At 42.4% G+C, this 13239-nt stretch overlaps 3 protein-coding genes across 3 annotated transcripts in view; 1 reads left to right on the top strand and 2 right to left on the bottom strand.

Moving 5' to 3' along the window:
• LOC109542036 (serine/threonine-protein phosphatase 6 regulatory ankyrin repeat subunit A) overlaps positions 1-2125 on the bottom strand; it is a gene marked incomplete in the record, with an annotated part of 16237 nt that extends 14112 nt beyond the window's left edge. The window contains 5 exon segments of the mRNA XM_048666717.1: positions 348-464; positions 526-627; positions 1266-1367; positions 1487-1728; positions 1857-2125. Of these exon segments, the coding sequence (XP_048522674.1) occupies positions 348-464; positions 526-627; positions 1266-1367; positions 1487-1728; positions 1857-1944 (651 nt within the window).
• A 4511-nt stretch (positions 2126-6636) lies between these two features.
• Positions 6637-9095, bottom strand: LOC109542097 (phospholipase A1 member A). The gene is made up of 7 exons (XM_019911155.2): positions 8826-9095; positions 8633-8771; positions 7807-7964; positions 7570-7755; positions 7278-7514; positions 7040-7208; positions 6637-6985 (listed from the first exon to the last, which is right to left on the bottom strand). The coding sequence occupies exons 1-7, from the start codon at positions 8878-8880 to the stop codon at positions 6853-6855; spliced, it is 1077 nt and encodes a 358-aa protein (XP_019766714.2). The 5' UTR covers positions 8881-9095; the 3' UTR covers positions 6637-6852.
• Positions 9096-10087: 992 nt separating this feature from the next.
• On the top strand, positions 10088-13006 carry LOC109542093. The gene is made up of 12 exons (XM_019911151.2): positions 10088-10231; positions 10325-10570; positions 10627-10803; positions 10856-10984; positions 11043-11252; positions 11306-11356; positions 11410-11575; positions 11635-11871; positions 11924-12081; positions 12134-12283; positions 12344-12442; positions 12501-13006. Exons 1-12 carry the CDS (start codon positions 10195-10197, stop codon positions 12683-12685), a joined length of 1845 nt encoding a protein of 614 aa, XP_019766710.2. The 5' UTR covers positions 10088-10194; the 3' UTR covers positions 12686-13006.
• Positions 13007-13239: the final 233 nt, after the last annotated feature.

The raw sequence follows: 13239 nt of genomic DNA on the forward strand, positions 1-13239 counted from the left end.
TCTTATAAAAAAGGTTGGGTCCTAGTTAAACACAAATCAAATAAATTGCAGGATTAGGCAATTCGATTAGATCATTTATCCAGAAAAAAAATAAATACAAAAGTTGTTTATTAAATTGTTACTCAGAAACACCCGGGACAACAAGGATTTTTCATATGTCCACTTACATTTTACTTCAAAATTTTATTGCTTTTCTATCGTTAACAGAGTCTGAGCTCTAACTCCGAAAAAATCCACATTTTCTAACACATCTTTGGCTCTTGTTCAATGGAAATAGAAATAGCTGTCGACACTTTTTGCAAAAAAATCAGACCATACTTGCGATGATTGTTATATACTGTACTCACCCCATCCACTTTCAACCTGATGTCTTTTCCTGCAGCCTGCAGGAGTGCCCGCAAAATGGCTGTAGCTGTGCCCGTTTGTCTGGATGCCACCAAATGAACCGCCGTTTGATTGCGACTCTGCAAAAGGATTTTTGAGGGGTTTCCCAATGTCCTGGACCTTCTGAAAGGATCTGCTTACCCCTCCAGTGGAGTAGGGATCAACGCCCTTTTTCCCCAGCAGGAGCTTGACAACATCTTCGCGCGAGTGCATCGCAGAAATGTGCAACACATTGTAGTTATCCTATGGGGATTTAAAGAGAAAATTCAAAAATCTGATGAAGACAGCAATAAACTGCGTAAACTCTCAATTGCACATTCACGTGCAAATATTAAATCAATCAATGCCATCAGCGGATTATTCATGGCAGGGATGCACGATGATAATGGGAAATTAGCAAGATTAATGTTGTTCCAGTCGATATTAGCATGCAGAAAGTCAAAAACGTTTTATCCTGATTAGAAAGCTGTTTAGGTGCGGTTTACTGGATAGCTTTTGTGCTGTTCATCGTTGACGAAACTTTTTTGGGTCAGCTACAATTAACGCATCGATTCGAAGAAAACGAAAAAGGCGTATTTTATTGTTTTTTGTGAATAAATCCTCAGTTTAATCGCTGCCCGTTGGAAGGTTGGCACCGATTTATTGCGCGTCAGAGACTTTCGGGTCATTTGTACTAATAATTTTCATCACGCCATCGCCAAGTTCGCAATAATCGCTCTTTCTAGGGCAAATTCTCGATAAGAGACTGAATATGCACACACCAAAGGCGACCAATTTATGTTGCCTCTAACGATGCAAACGAAAAAACGATTGTTTCAATGTTGATTTCACTGATGGCGTAGGCCTTTTGAAAATTTTTGAAAAATACGTTTTTCACTCACATTATTTCTGGCGCCAACATCGGATCCAAGATCAATCATCCGATCTAATAGAGACGTTCTGTTGTCTTTTACTGCGTACATCAAGGGCGTCATGCCTGTGGGCTGAAAGCCAATTATATTATACAGGGTGTCCGTAAGCACATGGTCAAAAAATGCCCTTCATCCACATGGAAACTCTTGGAGTGTCAAGTTGTGGGGAGATGCAGAAATCATTCGCTTACCAAATCGGCAATTCCTGCCAAAGGAGTGGTGTGAGCGTCTTCTCCCGCATTGCTGATGGCTTTTTCCATCGACTTTAGAATTTGGTCGATAGGGGCCCATTCTGCCTTTTGGCAAAGAGTTAAAATGCGCTGAGCCGCATCTCGCACATTTGCTCCGGCCGATTGAGGCTTCGAGCTCGGCGTTTCGTCGCCATCAGGATTACTAGAAGTTTCCTCCTTGTCTTTGGCCTCTTTGGTGGCACCTGCAAGGGGGGTTTCCATTTGCTACACATGCTGGTGTTTGCGTCTACTCCTGCAGCATTTTGACGCACCGCAAAAGATGCGACTTTGGCACTTTTTTTTTGTAAATGCTCTCCAAACTGCCACTCACCTGCTTTGGCGGTTCCATTGCTTTCCTCATTTTTCTCGCCTTTGGGGGGGGCTTTTCCCGCGCCCTTTTTGCCGCCCGGTTGCGACATTTTCAACAACTGAACCTGCAAAACTTAGTCATTTTCCAGTGAGGAACACTAATTCCCGCCCTGACTGCACGACGCGCGTTTTTGCATCCTCTTGAGGTTTTTCACGAAAATCAAAAAAATCAGCGATATGCAACGCAACAGGATTTCGCCACTGCTCAGCATGCTGTGCCAAGAAACAACAAAGCACTGGGCGAATTATTGCAGAAATCTCGGCCAATGGGGCAGGTTTTCCCCCACTGTTTGGCGTCTTGATCGACGGTCCAAATTTGAATATGACAGGATTGCGTGCAGGATTTCTGGTTCTTGAAACAGCTCGAAGACATGGAGGCATTGTTGCTTTTACTGGAAAAAATCGTTAATTTTTTGATGATCCTTGCAGTGATTAAACGCTTTTTATGCTCGCAGGAGGGGCCGCAGCACACGTGCCCAGTTTTGTTCAGGAAGGTTTACTTATGCTTTTAGAAGGTTTGAGGTACAGAAATCTTCGCTCAAACTGCGATTGCAATCCCAAAAAAATCAAAAATCTATCATATTTTGACACAAATTGGGACTTCGGCAGTTGCAGATGGAAAAACCTTGGAAAAACTGAACAAAGCGGGTTGCAACCTATATTTAGGGCCGAGGAATGTAAGTTAAGGGTTACTGGAAAAGAATATCGATTCTACTTAGTATGCGGATTTCTTACATCAGCTCTATCGGTCAGCACGCCAACGTCCGGTCCAACTTCCGCTTAAACGACCATGGAAAGTTAAGTACAGTGAAAGTTTATTATTTGCAGGAAATTTTCACAATCGACCACATTTTCCAGGCAGTAATCAATCAAGAGGGTTCAACAAATTGAAGTCTTTTTCAACTTCATCTGCTTCAATGGCAACAGTTTATTTGATTGTGGGGTAAAATCGATTTCTTCGGCTTAGTCTCCAGTTTGCGAGTTTTTTGAAATGAAGCTCGTTTGCTGTTTGCTGCCAAACTTCGGGCACAAGAAATGAATTTTGAGGAAAAAACAGACGTTTAGTGTTTGGGGAAGAAGTAGATAGGAACACATTCTTTTGATCGCTCGGCAAACATTCTCTTTTGTTCGCCAATTTGTACTTTTCACATTCTGTGACCAGCAGTTTTATGCGAGAAACTGCACAAAAATGGTCGGAATTATCAAATGCAAAGCACCATTTAGCTTAAACTGAGCTGTTTCTTTATCGGGCTTTTACTCGATGCGTTTTAACTCAACTTTTTTCCTGATTGCGTGTAATTGTTTTTATACTATTTCTTTCCTGGGTTTCAGTCAAAATGTCAAACGAAAATGTGGATATCGTTTATTTCATATAACGTTTCAGCGAGACAGCAGCGCCATCATCAGATTTGAAATTCAACACAAGAGACGCCAAGTGGAAGAACGGAGGCTATTTTTATCCGTTTCTGTAAATAAAGAGGTTTTTTCAATGAAACTGGCTACTTACCTTGTTGGGCATGTGGAGTTCCATGTCCATTCAACAAAGCGATGTGCATCAAGCTGGATCCGTCTTTGGTTCATTCGAATATACTCGCCTTAAACTTGTCTGCCAGTAACTCTGGAATTAACAGAAAATTTGAATAAATTCGCGGATTTTTAAGTCCTCGTCCATAGAAAGTTGGTGCTGACGTTTCTCTAGCACGCCTGGGAGGCATCCTCAGAGGCCAGTTCACGTTCAAGGAAGCAAACTATTTGACTCGAACGAATTAACATAAACCCATTTTCCTGTTCTAGAACTTGGCTGGCATCGGTAGTCTCACTCGCACACAATGGAGTCTAAGAGAGAGGCAAGATTTCTATAGGGCGCTACGTTCCAACTTGATACCTTCACCGCTTTTGTTCTGCAGGTTCAAAAAATGTTGTAGATATTTCATGATGAAATATCTGAAAATCGGGTTGAAGCAAGTACAAATTTTTAATTATCTGAGTTTCCATTATGAGCGGCAGCTCATGCAGAAGAAGTTTTGCAAAATGTGTTACCAAAAAGCCTATCAAGGTATAAAAGTGCATGTTGTGGCCTTTGAAGGAGCCTTTTTTCTTGCACGCATGCCACAAAATTTAGTTCAACGGCTCTTTCAATTGAATTTCTACAAATTTTTAATCATCAGAGTGCGTATTAAATGATGCCGTTTAGCTTCAAAGTGAGTTTTAAATATAAATTTCCAAAAAGCGATTGAGATGCAAAAGCGCGTGTTGCAGCATTGAAGAGTGCCGTTTCCTTTACTAATGCGACAAAACTCAGTTAAATCATGCATTTTTCTGAAATATTACAAGTTTTTAATCATCTGACTGAACAACTGAGCGCAAGTGGTTTCAACAAGCTGCCAATGTGGCTTACTGGTAGAGCCCGTGGCAAATGTAAATAAATTTTAGTTTTGCTTTTCCTTGCGATGTGGAAGATGCGTATGCTTTGGTTTGTTTGGGTTAGTAAGTGTTTTTCTTTTTTTTTGAGTTAGTTTCTTACAATATTTAAATGAAATATCGTCTCTTTGCACACATTTAAATATTTTACTTTCATAAGAACATTTCATACAATACTTTTTCGTGTCTATTACGATCAGTATCAGTTGAAAATACTTTTCCACAAGTCACACACAAAGCTGGCATTAAAAAGTTGGGGTCTAGTAATAAAAGTAGTTTTTTCCTGGTCAAACCTGCCAACGAATAGATTTATTAAATTAGATTAGAAATGACCAATCGTGGTAAATGGCAACGTTGGACTCGTCTTTTGTTTAGCTGCTCCGAGATGGAACAGACGACTTGCCTGAATTTAAATTTATGCGCTTCAAGGACGTTTGCTTTTCCGGGCATATTCTGGATTCCGGCAAAAAACGGCATTTTTTCAAAAAATATTTCAAATAAAAAGTTATCTTGTTTGTAATATTTTGTAAAAACTCGTCCAGGTACCGGAGCTGGAGTCCAATATGTGCGAGTAACTTCAGCCTTCAATACTCCTAACACTCTTTGGCTCAAAATCAAATTAATTTTCAACCGATTGCCGATTTTCAAGACACATGAAGAACGCTCCCTGTGTTTTCAAATGCAAAACGCGATTTTGAGTCAGCCAAACACGCATCAAAAGTTTTTGTGGATAAATGGAAAAATTTTCAGACTTTATCTTAGAACACTTTTTGCCCACCGATGAAAAAGTCTTATTTGCAAACATTGAATTGGTTGAAACTAATGGATTTTTAGGCCGTCATGTGCCGATGGAACAGTGTAAGCGTTCAAACAAACCACTTCTGAAGATGCAAGCCATTCGTGCTTGCGAAACGTCAAGAAGAAATTCTACCGAACGACGGCCTAAAAACCCGAAAAACCCATTAGTTTCAAGGAATGGTTTCGAAAGTCTATCTCTTATTGAATTGGTTTCTCTTGGATTTTAATTGTAACGATGAGTCTTTAATGGTCACACTTGCGATAATCGCTTCTTTAAGAAAAAAACCGTTTAATAATGAACACTGATTTTTTTTTTTTTTTAACTAAAACAGCCTAAAAAATACTAAAGGTGCAACCAAAATCAGGTCCAGAGCAGTTTGGCAATGCCCTTGCAACACTTTGGCGGTTTGACGCAATGCTGCAGACAAGAACAGGCATATTCGGACGCGAGAGAAACGCAGCTGGAGCGATCAATTTGTCTCGCCTTGTTTATTGCGCTGTGCGGCTGCACCAACAAGGACAGGTATAGACAAACTTGCTGTGTGCATTCTGGCGTCGCCGAACTCGCCCAGAAGAAAACAAGAAAAACTTTTAATTCCCGCAACCAATTAAATTGGCTCTTATAAAAAAGATTGGGTCCTAGTTAAACACAAATCAAAAGAATTGCAGAATTAGGCAATTCGATTCAACTTCCCGGTCTAACTTAAACATCAAGTTTCATCAACAGAAATAAACTTTTGAGGTCATTCCTTGATACTAATGGGTTTTTAGGGTGTTTAGGCCATGGTTCGGTAGAATTGCTTCCTGACGTTTCGCAAGCACAAGTCGCTTGCATCTTCAGAAGTGGTTTGCTTGAACAGTGTAGGCGTGACTCTCGCTTAGGTCATTCATGGAGAAAAAAATATAGAAAAGTTGTTTATTAAATTGTTACTCAGAAACACCCGGGACAACAAGGTTTTTCGTGTTTCCACTTACATTTTCGTTCAAAATTTTATTACTTWTCTGTCGTTAACAGAGTCTGAGCTCTAACTCCARAAAAAAGCCMCATTTTCTAACAAATCTTTGGCTCTTGTTCAATGGAAAYACAAATTGCTGTCGACACTTTTTGCAAAAAAAATCAGACCATACTTGCGATGATTTTATTTAGAAAACTAGAATTTTAAAATGCAAAAACACGCATCAAAAGTTTTTGTGGATAAATGGAATAGTTTTGAGACTTTCAACGCGTTTTTAAATATCGAAAAGTTCTCTAGAGGACGRAACTGCAGAGGAATRCATCAGGAAAACTTCTGATTCAGTTTCSTCAATTCCCATGTTTTTGAGTAAATTTTGYAGCATTTTTCAATCAAAACTGCCAAACATTTTCCGCAGAATGGCTACAAGCACTTAGCTCTYAGGTGAATAGAAARAMMCTGAATTTTCTGCAAAAAATTGCTGACAAATCGCTTTGGGWCMCACTGGAAGTTTTCCAATACCAAAACCACTTCCATTGGCGAGTTTGCCAGAACAAAAACACCAACAACCAAGTAAAAACAGAAATTTATTCATTTTACATCTATAAATGCGCACTGGACTGCAGTCTGTTTTCCCCTCAACTCCCCGAGAAAACGATTAGTTTGCTCCATCCTCCACCCCCCAAGCCATCCAGGTCCATGAACAAATCACCCCATATACCTACTTAAGTCTCCGTAATGTAAATTCCCGCTATATGTACAAAAATTGGGTAATTCCACGCCCCATCAGCCCCAAAAGCGCCTTGCAGGAGGCGGAGATTCTGGGGGCTTCAAGCAGCATCTGGAGTCGCCAATGTGGCCAGCTTTCTTCGGGCAGTAGGGAGGCTCCTTATCGTGTATGCAATAAGAGCCTGCAGCTCTAAGGAGTAGACAATTTTAGTAGAGGATTTAGTTGCAAAATGTTGAGACTTACGTCAGAGGAGTGGACTGGCCCATCATCATTGGGATGCCCACTCTGTTGCCAGGCCTGGGCCCCGATGGGCACCTCCTCGCGCATGGTTCCGCCTTCTTCTGCAAATGAGGCACCAAACTCTCCGCCATGTAGCAAATCGCCCAAATATGGCTGCACAACTGGGCATCAACTAAACAATGAATTCTACTCGTTTAGGCTCCCCGTTGAGGCCATCAGGATCAGGATCAGGATCACTTACTATCGCCATTTTCGCAATAGGGCTGGATTCGGCCTCCGTTGATGCAAAAATCCACATGCCCACCACGCCCGCCCTCCCCATAGTGGCCTGCGTTCGTATGCAGCACATGGACAGCTGCAGCGTCTCCAGAATTCAGCTTCACTTGGTTGGTGATCAACGGCCTGGCTGGGTCCAGAGCGACGATCCGGTGCATTCGGAACAGCACGTACTTGGAAATCAAGCCGCATATGTGAGCGCCTGGAACATTGCAGGTTGAGGGGCAGAGCCAAGTTTTGCAGCCCAAATGGCTCACCCAACGAATGCCCTACGCAGGTGAGTTTTTCCGTAGGCAATCCGGCGGTTCTGAGCATGGTCAGAAAGTCTCCGGTACATCTAGCCACCGCCCGCATGTTGCTTACAGCCGCCCGGTAGCAGGGGGCTTCGCCCAGGGCCCCCCAGTCGAGCACCCAGGTGTTGTAGGAGCCATTCCGAATGTACGCTGCAGGAGAAACTTAGGAAACTTCGCTCCAATTGGACCTGTTCCTCTTACCATCTCTCAGGACGTTAATTGGTAAAGTGTCGTCGCCTCCAGCATATCCATGCACCAACAGCATGTCTTCCTTCAAGGGGTCCCAAATGCTTTGCCTCAACCAGTCAGTTTGAGTATGACTATAAACCTGCTTCTCGCCGTTCGTGTACAGGACGTATCTGGAGCGATAGCATGTGGAATTTTTGGGGAGTTTTTGATAGGCCTAGGTAACACAGTGGCGTTTCAGGTGTTGACACAGCGACACCGTATTGATACAGCGGCACAGCGCACATAACACAGAAGATGCTGTGTTTCGTGATGTCTAGTGGTTCGTAAGTTTGCTAACGGTGATTGTAATCGATTGCAGGCTCTAAAATTAAGCTCCAAAGTGTGTTTTGAGTGTTTTATATCTGTGTTTTTTAAATAAATATTGTAAAATGCCCTATAAGTGCTGTGTACTCAAGTGCAAAGGAAATTATAGTGGAAAATCAACAGTGAGTGTGTTCAGTTTCCCAAAAGACGATGGGTTGTTAAAACAGTGGCTGCGAGCAATAACTCGAGACAATTTTCAGCCCACGAAAATCATGGAATCAGTAATCAGTAGACAAGTATTTTGACCACTTTCGTTCGTGCGGCTTTATAACGTAAATAATCCCTGCCGAGAGGGTCAGAAAATATGGCAACTGCGCGCGGCCTTGACGAACTGCAATCCGAAGTGGCATCTTAAATGTTAAGTGTTGTTCAAAGTGCCGCGTCGTAAGAGGCCCGGTGTCGCGGCATCAACACACAAGTGTCTTAACACACAGTATTACCCAGGCTGAGTTTTTGAGTTGAGTTTCAGGCTTACCGAATGTCCGGGTCGGGACACATTTCCTTCACGTTGTACGGCCGGAAGACGCAGTCTTGCAGGGTGTTGTTGGTCTGAATGAAATTGTGCAGGAAGAGCGCGTCTTTTATCGGGTCGATTATGGCGTTTTGGGATTTTGCTGTAGACAATTCAATAGTGAGGGTGTTTTACCAGCAGGAACATATTCGGGTACCTTTTGCTGCCATTGCCAGAAGCAAGCCGAAGATTCGCACCCACGCACAATCCATTTTAGTGAGTTTGTCGATTGAACTGATTGATCTCAAAATGTTTGGCACATTTTCCTCTATTATATGAAAAAAACGCGATTAACTGCGGCGAAAGTGACTGGGAAAGACTGCACGAAGAACCGTTGGATGTGCGACTGAAAACAATGAACGAGAGAGTTGGTAGTGCGAATTCGAGTACGATGCGCCCATATCTATAAAAAAAAATCGCACTGTGGCCGTAGCCGAAGAATAATAAAGGTTCCGCCAGACTTAAGAACCCAAACTGTGTGGCTTTTTCTGCTAAATTTTGCTGGGAAAACGGAGTTTTCTTACATTTTCCTCAAACATTTGCCCTGAGCTTCTGCGACAGGTTTTGAGTGAGGAAAACCGTTCTTGCTGCGCAACGAAACACAGTGGTGGAAGCAGTTGGAAATTGGCGCAATTCTTCGTTTGAGGACTTAGGAGTCTTAACTCACAATGTACACGAATCGGTTCCAATAATGCATACACATGAGCCAAAAGTAACGGGTTTACGATAAAAGAAAGCGATTGGAATACTTAATATAATTACCTTATAGGCGATGGACACTGGAAGTCAATTATATGTGTTCCGCTTTTTGCTAACAACGATTTAAATTTCTGCTTTTTCTTTGAAGTGATTTTCATGTTTAACATTGCATCCATTCCCAATTACAGCAGGGGCGGATCCAGCTTTAAATTCAGGGGGGGCTTATGTAGAAAAAATACAGTCTACTGTTGTCTAAAAAATTAGAAAAAATATCGTCGTTTTTCAAAAATTTCATGTTTTCCGTCCCGTTTTGCATGTTTTTCGGAAGCAAAATGAGTAAGAACGCTCATTTGTACATCATTCTAGACAGAAATAAATGGCTGTTTTAGAAAGTGAACCATGGATGGGGAATTGTTGGCAGTTTTCTCAAAAAATGCTTGAATTCAAGAACTTTTAGATTTGCGTAATTATTTTTTGAATTTTGAGTTAGAAAGTGTACAGCAAATATCTAAGATGAGATGAGTGAAATCTATTTAATATACGCATTAGAAGCTAAGCAGAATAGAAATTACCGTTAATGAATATTATGCTGTTGCTGTTGTTGTTATTATTATTATTATTTAACACACACACGCTCAACTCCACGGTTTTTCATATTTCTAGCCTGCAGCGGCGTTGCCAAAGGCAGGCAAAATTATTGGCAGGCATCAATGTCTTGATATCCTTCAAATTTGAAAGTTGTAAACAAGCAAACAGGTTAATGTTTGGGTTTTGGGCGTGCCGAGCCAAAACAGCCCCTTGAGTCAATGTTATAAGCTCCCCCCAACATGAACTGGGTTCAATTGGTTATATTCGCGTCCCTAAGTAAGTCCACCAGTTCCAAAGTTGAAAAATTGGGTTAAAAACTTTAGGGGCAAGGCTCGAAGCACCTAAAAAGTAATTATTGTTTGCCCACAGCATGCCAAAGCTGGTCACTAAACTGCACGATTCCGGCCATTATCCGAGGCGCCTGGTTTTCGTGGGAAAACAGGAACATTCTCACTGAACTGGACCCTTCCACCATGACCAACAGAGGCACTTGCATTGATATCAGGGACGACTACCATGTGAATTACACCATGGTCTTCCACAGGCAAAGTGAAAACTGTTTCATTTGCGTGAAAATTTTAGTGAGAACTGTGAACGTGTTGGAGACAATGGAAAGTGCGTACTCTGTTCCCCGCAAGCAGTTCACAGAGTTTGAGAGCTCTATTTTGCAGGTTCTTGCATCACTCTGCCTGACCATCAGGAGCCAACGGTCGAGAGGGTTTGCCAACAGTTGGACCCTCATCAGCAACTAATCACGCTTTTTTCCGAAAACTATGTGCCAGTCAATTGCCGCTCCTCTCTGGAAGGAGTGTGGAATTTTGCGTACCAGAACAGGTTTAAGTTCACTGGTAGGTCTTCATTACTCGCTGCAGCCTCATGCATGAAACCCAATCTTTTAAGGCGAGTGCAGAAATCCCGACGCCCAAATCCGCTCCTGCCAAACGGCAGGTTCCCAGTTTCTAATCACCAACCAGAAGTTCAATATCACTTACAAGAAGTGCGAGGGAATGACTGGGACGTTTGATGGAGGTAAAAAAAAGGTTTTGGGTAAATTAGCAAGATTTAATGGGCGTTTTCATCGTTCCAGTGGTGGAATACAGCTGCCTCGGTGACTGGTTTGTGGGCAAAAACCACTACTTTGCTGTGGCCAACACCAAAGAGTCAAGAAAGGACGAAAAGTACAGATGTTTCCTGAAAAACCGCGACGATGACTTGTACATTGGTGTGTCCATCACGGCGCAATGCAACACGCTCAAAACAGTGGAAAAGAGCCCAGAGCGTTTGCATATTAAACCAGGTAGCTACGGCAGTCGCTAAACATTTGCAGGGTCTATTGAATTTTGCTTGCAGTGAAGTCGGAGATTGTTGAGCCTGGATGTCGCCTGCCCCAAAACTTCTCAGGTAAGGAGTTCAGGAATCAACTAGTTGATAGTTTCACAAATGGATTTGTCCAGGGGACTGGATAAACACCGCTAACATTGACGCCGATGTCTTCATCAACGAGACCCACATTATCGAGACGTACTATCCGGATGAAGGCCGATATAGAAGGACCATCTACGTGTGCAAAGAGCAAAAGGATACTCGCGTTATGATGGCGCGATTAACCGTGGATGGATGGTAAAACCCTTCGCGTTCCATTTGCTGCAGGTTTTAGCGATTGTTTTTTTAACGCCCAGCCAAAAGGACTATCTTTGCTTCGATTTTGTGCCGCAACACCACAATCTGATCCGCTACCGAAAGGGAGTGGCAGTGATTAAGGACGACTTCAGCACAGTTTGCTCTTGGGTTCAGTTCCAGAACAAAGTCAAATGGCGCTATGATTTGTTCTTGAAGAAGAACCCAGTGCCGATCAAGTGCCCGGTGGCTGGCAAATTTAACTTCACCCAGAAGGGCGACGTTCCATTTGAAACCAGGTGATTAGATGAGTCAGACAAAGGTTTGCTTAGTAGGGGGTTTGTTGATCAGAATCTTAGGTGGAGTGACGCTGAGTCCTCGCCCCAACATTTACTGCAAGGAGAACATTTCCGATTTTTCCGTGTGCGACGACGAGCAGAAGGAAATTGCCGTCGACGAAAACTACTGCCTTTCAGTGGACCATAGAGGAAAGCCGGTGGACATTTACAGTAAGGTCTAATCGAAAGTTGGTTCGCTAACTTTAATCGAATGCGCTGTTAGGTGATCCCGATTACAAAATGAAATGCATCGGGTTCTGGAAGGAGAATCTCAAGTCCTACCTGATCACCTACGACGAATTGGACCCTTTTTCGAAGTACCGCTGCTGGATTTATCAAAGGGCTGACCTGAACAGGGTGTTGATGTCTCAAGGTAAATGACTTGCTGAATGGAGTCGTTGATTAACCATGGACTGTTTCTCTACCTTCGTAGCCATTGGCCCGTTTTGCGACTTGAAGCAAACAGTCTACTCGTGGAATTATACAGAAGGAGCTACAGTCGCCCTGCAAATGGAGGAATATGAAAGAGAACGTAAGTGACTATGGAGGTGCTACTGATGAGTTCCTGTATGGTTTGATGGTTTTTCTAGGCGATCAGTGCCCGATGTTTTTCGACGACGGTTCCAACCCCTATTTGGACCCAGAAGTGCACATTATTCAGTTCAACTTTGGCTTTGGATACTTGAGAGGCAGCGCCTCGCTGCCCAGGATGGAGAAGGTGCTGCTCTTAACTGGCATTCTGTCCTTGTATTGGTTGACACCAAAGTGTGATTGATAGGAGAATTCCTTGTGCCTGTAGAAATGCTTATTCCGTCCATATTTTTATATAGGTAGTTGTGATTCTAAATATCGAATAATTTTTAGTCTGTATGTATTGTATTGTATCGTAAAAGAGTCTGTAATTCTGACTGTAACGCGGAAGAAACCTCAGTGAAATCTTTGGAGATTAGTCCGGGTGTTATCGCCTAATGATTTAAACAGCCATAAATAGCTTGTAGTGGCTTATCGGTTAGCCGCCACGGCTGATAATTAGGTAATTGAACTTTTGTACGACAAATTAGACTTATAAGCGAAATAAACGAGTCTCTGGAGATAGCGAATGGAATTTTAAACAACATCTGCTATGGGAAATTTCGTCTCAATTTTTTACTTTAGTTCGTTTTTTGGGAGATTTCCCCTCCTTTCCTGTTAAGTAACCAGGGACGGATCCAGCTTTAAAGTCTTCTGTTGTTTATGAAATTGGAAAAATGATCGTCGTTTTGTGCAAGGGTGGCGCAAGATTATTGCAAAATTTCATGTTTTCCGTCCCGTTTTGCATGTTTCTCGGAA

This window comes from Dendroctonus ponderosae, unplaced genomic scaffold (assembly GCF_020466585.1).
Source record: "Dendroctonus ponderosae isolate FM_Combo_2020 unplaced genomic scaffold, Dpon_F_20191213v2 Dpon_F_20191213_5, whole genome shotgun sequence".
Classification (NCBI taxonomy): domain Eukaryota; kingdom Metazoa; phylum Arthropoda; class Insecta; order Coleoptera; family Curculionidae; genus Dendroctonus; species Dendroctonus ponderosae.